Source organism: Hibiscus syriacus, unplaced genomic scaffold (assembly GCF_006381635.1).
Source record: "Hibiscus syriacus cultivar Baekdansim isolate YM2019G1 unplaced genomic scaffold, ASM638163v2 tig00112071_pilon, whole genome shotgun sequence".
In the NCBI taxonomy this organism is placed as follows: domain Eukaryota; kingdom Viridiplantae; phylum Streptophyta; class Magnoliopsida; order Malvales; family Malvaceae; genus Hibiscus; species Hibiscus syriacus.
The window spans coordinates 226,232-230,706 of record NW_024063248.1 but is presented as its reverse complement, the minus strand read 5'-3'; the positions used below and the strand labels follow the sequence as shown (position 1 = coordinate 230,706).

Here is a 4,475-nt window from a genome sequence, read left to right as displayed (position 1 = left end):
ATTTAAGAGAAAATTACATACTTAATCAATCACATATTCTCATGAATCCATTTTGGTCATCTAATTATATTTTGAAAAACATACCTAACGCTCCATTTTAATTATTTATGGTCACCCATTAAAAATTTAATAGTAATGCCGACATGTCATTGTAAGATTATGTCATATCATCATTAAAAAATAAAAATTATCACATCCATTATTTTATTTATTTTTTATACTGTGGATGAATCAAAAATGTAATGCTAGGTATAATTTTGAAAAAATAGTTAGGTGAAAAATGTAGTTTACCCTAAATGTAATGATTATTTTATAATTTTTCTAAATTTAGTGACTACAAACGTATTTGAGTATAATTTAGGGATGTTTAATGTAGTTTAGCCTAAAATATAACCTGTGAATAATAAGTTACTAGTATTGTCGGTCCTTAGAATTTCTGGTTCAATTATTTTGGATTTCGGCTTACGACCCAATTTCAGACAAGCACCCAGATATCAGTTGTTTCAGGTTCCACAAAAGAAAAGAAAAGAAGACAAAACGAAGCCAAATGAGATTAAAGTGCAACTCATGGTCTATGAACAAGGACCAGCACTTGCTCGTAAAGCTTGCAATTTCCATTCTCTTACTGGGTTTTGCTTTTAGGCTCCTCCTTTTTCGTTCCAATGGATTTGCTGCTGATTTCCTATCCCCCATGTTTTGGAAACAATATGTTCAAGAACCAGACTTTAATCCTCCTGTCTCTGTCGGAATGCCCGAAAATGAAGACCAAGTGCCTCTTGGTAACTAAATTCCCTTCTCTCCTCTGTTTTTTGTGTTTTCCTGTTAAGTTTCATTGGTGTAGAATCAGCTGTTAGTAGAGTTCTTAATCTGAGATTTGCAGATCTACTGTTTGAAATTTTGTTTTTTTCATTTAAAAGACTGAAATTTTGATGGGGTTTTATCAAAAGTTGATTATTTTTGTTGATTCTTTCGGTTTACTGGCTTAAACTGTTTACACTTGTGGTTGCACCAGATATTGTTATAGAGAAGTGTGATCTCTTTACAGGGGATTGGATTCGCAATCCCTCAGGGCCGACCTACTCCAATGAGAGCTGTCCCTTTATTGAAGGTCATCAGAATTGTATGCGGAACGGCCGCCCCGATTCCGGCTATCTAAACTGGAGGTGGAAGCCGCGTGACTGTCGGTTACCTCGATTCGATGCTGAGAGGTTTCTTAAGTTGATGAGAAATAAAGCGTGGGCCTTGATTGGTGATTCGATATCTCGCAACCATGTGCAGTCATTGTTATGCATGCTCTCCACAGTATGTGTTTCAACAATGTCTTTGCCTTTTGCTTTAGTATAAAGAAAAAATGGAAGTTGTTCCGATGGCTTCGACTTCCCGTTTTATCGTAACCGTATATTCATGCTAGTATATTACTAACATGTCTATTCTATTTCGTTGCATAGTTGTTCTTGCGATAACTGCATCTACACTTCTAAGTCGTTTTGTTTTGGTTGCTTAATGTTCACTAGTTGATGTGCTGGTGGTGTGTTAGCATGCCGTTCGATGTTAAATTAAAAAGATCTTGACATTTAGGGACTTTATCAAATCCTGTGAAAACGTTTGCTCTGCATTTTTTATGGTTCCTAGATTGTTCATGAACATGCTTTTGTGCTTTGCTTGTCGTGGATTGCATTTCATGATACCGAATAGCTCCTGCTGATAACCATCACCGTTCTGTTATAATACGCACAAATAGCTGATATGCATTATCTCGTTTATGTATCCTTGTGATAAATATATGAGCTTTGCTTGTGCTGTTCTCCAGAGCTAATAACCCTGACGTACATCTGGCTCCCTCGAGTTTCTGTTGCCATGTTTGTATAAGTTTCTTGAGCCAAATCTAGATGGTTATCTGGTGGGTCAAAAATCATATGAAGGCAAAGGCCTTGATTCAAGATTGTGAATAATCACTTGGGGGTTGACAAAGTTTCGATCTTTTGCCGAGTTCCTTTTGGTCCTTGGCTTGTGATCTTTTGTTCCTGAGATTTTGATTATAAGAAATTTATTCTGCAATTGATGCCTAACATCAAACTGTTGTATGTCGATTATGGTTGTAAAAACTCTTTCTTCTTCATAATGTGTTTTTGCTGTTGTCGGGTTATTAACGATGTTGACGTTTTTTTGCAAAACATTCAGGTTGAACAACCTGTTGAAGTTTACCATGATGAGGAGTACAAATCAAAGAGATGGCATTTCGAGTCATACAATTTCACAGTATCAAATATCTGGTCTCCTTTTCTTGTAAAGGCTGCTATTTTCGAAGATAACGATGGCGTTTCTACTGCTGAAGTTCAGCTTCATCTGGACAAACTTGATAAGACATGGACATATCTCTACCCGAGCCTAGATTACATGATAATCTCGACCGGGAAATGGTTTCTCAAGGCTGCAATCTACCATGAGAATGACTTGAAAGTCGGCTGCCATCTATGTCCGGGAAAGAACCTGACCGAATTAGGATTTGTCTATGCTTACAACAAAACCCTCCACTATGTCATGGACTTCATTGCAAACTCAAAGCATAAGGGATTGATCTTTTTCAGAACATCGACACCGGATCACTTTGAGAATGGGGAATGGCACAACGGAGGAACTTGTCCGAAGAAAACACCGGCTAAAGAAAGGGAGATTAAAATAAAGGACTTGAACCGAATTCTACATGACGTTGAATTAGAAGAGTTTGAGAAGGCAGCTGCAAAAGCTGGTAATAATGAGGTGAATCTTAAGCTTCTCGACTTCACAAATCTCTTGTTAATGAGACCAGATGGACATCCAGGTCCATACCGACAGTTTCAGCCGTTTGCGGAGAACAAAACGGCAGTGGTTCAAAACGACTGTCTGCATTGGTGTTTACCTGGACCAATGGACTTTTGGAATGATGTGATTATGGAGATGGTGGTTCGGGGTTAAATAAAAAGACATTTCCGAGCCGTTTTGGAGGTCAGTTTTCTCGGAAATTTTGACAACGGCAAGCCTCAGGTGATGCTTATTCATAGATATTTTATTGCATGGAATGCCTATGGTTCATCTGTTTGCATTCATCTTTCCCTGGATTGATAAGCTCTTAGTGTATAGAGAAGCTGAGAAGTTGTACTTTAAAATGCATAATTACTGCATTTGCATTCTCCATGTACCTTTCCTAATTTTTGGTCCTGAAATTATACATTTCAACATCAAATCTGCTTTCTGGAATTCAGTATCTACACATCTTTAAAAGGATGTTCTAATATAATCCCTTAGGCTTTTAGAAATGTGCAACCTGCTCCTATTGTTTTTCTAACTGCAATTTCAGATGTAAGCTTCAATGAAATGCAATTTGCTTCCAAAGATCTATTATTTGAAGGGCAAATTACACTTAGTACTTAAACTATTACTTTTGTTTTTTGTTTTGGTCCCTAAACTTCATTTCCTCCCAAACTATACCTAACAATTAGTTTAGATTTCAATTTAGTACGCGTCGTTTAAAAATTAACAGAACTGTTGACATATATTTTTTATTTTTTATTTCAATGATGATGTGTGGTTACCTGACATATCAACTTCATTGCTAAATTTTTAATGGTAGGGTATTAAAATGATACTTAAACTAAACGTTATATATGATTTTGAAAAAAAAATAAAGTTTGAGTACCAAAATGGAACAAAAGTAATAGTTTAATTATTAAACATGTAATTTACCCTATTTTTATATTCATATTTAAAAAATCTCAATAAAAATACCATATCAAAAAGTGTTCTTACTGTTTGATTAAATAGTCACATTAATCATATTATTTTCTTTAAAGTATTTTTCCTTCAAAGTTTCATTTTGGGATAAAAAAATCCCTTCGTAGATGAAAATCGTTACTTATCAAACAATCAACATTTCAAAATAAGTCTCTTTTTTTTAAATAAACTATTGGGTGAAAATTATTTATAAAAAGAATAAATAGTAAAATAACTATTTAGTCAAAATTATGGATATTTTTACCTTAAAATTAAAATTCTTAAAAAAATAATAATAAAATAAAATCATTATTTAAGACTCAGGAAGTCATTTTCATTTGGTGGTATCGAATAATATAGCTATAGAAATGCTTTCTTTAGTTGATCGTATAATAAAGAAAAGGCTACATTTAGGAGTGATACACTGATAGAGAAATTTCATAAGAGAAGAAGAAAAGTAAAGGTTTTGATTCGCCTTGAGTAAACAAAGAGAAAAGTTCTTGACTTTCAATATATAGATTGTCTTTGTGTTCAGTCTACCCTATCTAGCCGAAACCCAGAACGGCGGGTACACGATCTCAAGCTCTGTCCTAACTTGCTTTCGAAAAGCCAGAGCCCAAAGGTGCTCTATTGAGCCGGTCACTGTATGGTAGAGTAGGAGCCAAAGCCAAGTCAAGGATTGGGGCATGAGAAAGGTCGAGCTTAAGACCATGTAATCGATCAAT

The 4,475-nt window shown here is 35.1% G+C and overlaps 1 protein-coding gene across 1 annotated transcript; it reads left to right on the top strand.

Annotated features, from left to right (window-relative positions):
* Positions 1-479: 479 nt before the first annotated feature.
* On the top strand, positions 480-3,123 carry LOC120174365 (protein trichome birefringence-like 23). The gene is made up of 3 exons (XM_039181246.1): positions 480-779; positions 1,013-1,302; positions 2,182-3,123. The coding sequence occupies exons 1-3, from the start codon at positions 548-550 to the stop codon at positions 2,953-2,955; spliced, it is 1,296 nt and encodes a 431-aa protein (XP_039037177.1). The 5' UTR covers positions 480-547; the 3' UTR covers positions 2,956-3,123.
* The last annotated feature ends 1,352 nt before the right edge of the window (positions 3,124-4,475 follow it).

Bases quoted from the DNA above. Each gene is read 5' to 3' on its own strand.
- LOC120174365 (XM_039181246.1), top strand. From the start codon at position 548: ATGAGATTAAAGTGCAACTCATGGTCTATGAACAAGGACCAGCACTTG. The intron at 780-1,012 runs GTAACTAAATTC...TGGTTGCACCAG, and splicing joins TGAAGACCAAGTGCCTCTTG to ATATTGTTATAGAGAAGTGT. The intron at 1,303-2,181 runs GTATGTGTTTCA...CAAAACATTCAG, and splicing joins TGTTATGCATGCTCTCCACA to GTTGAACAACCTGTTGAAGT.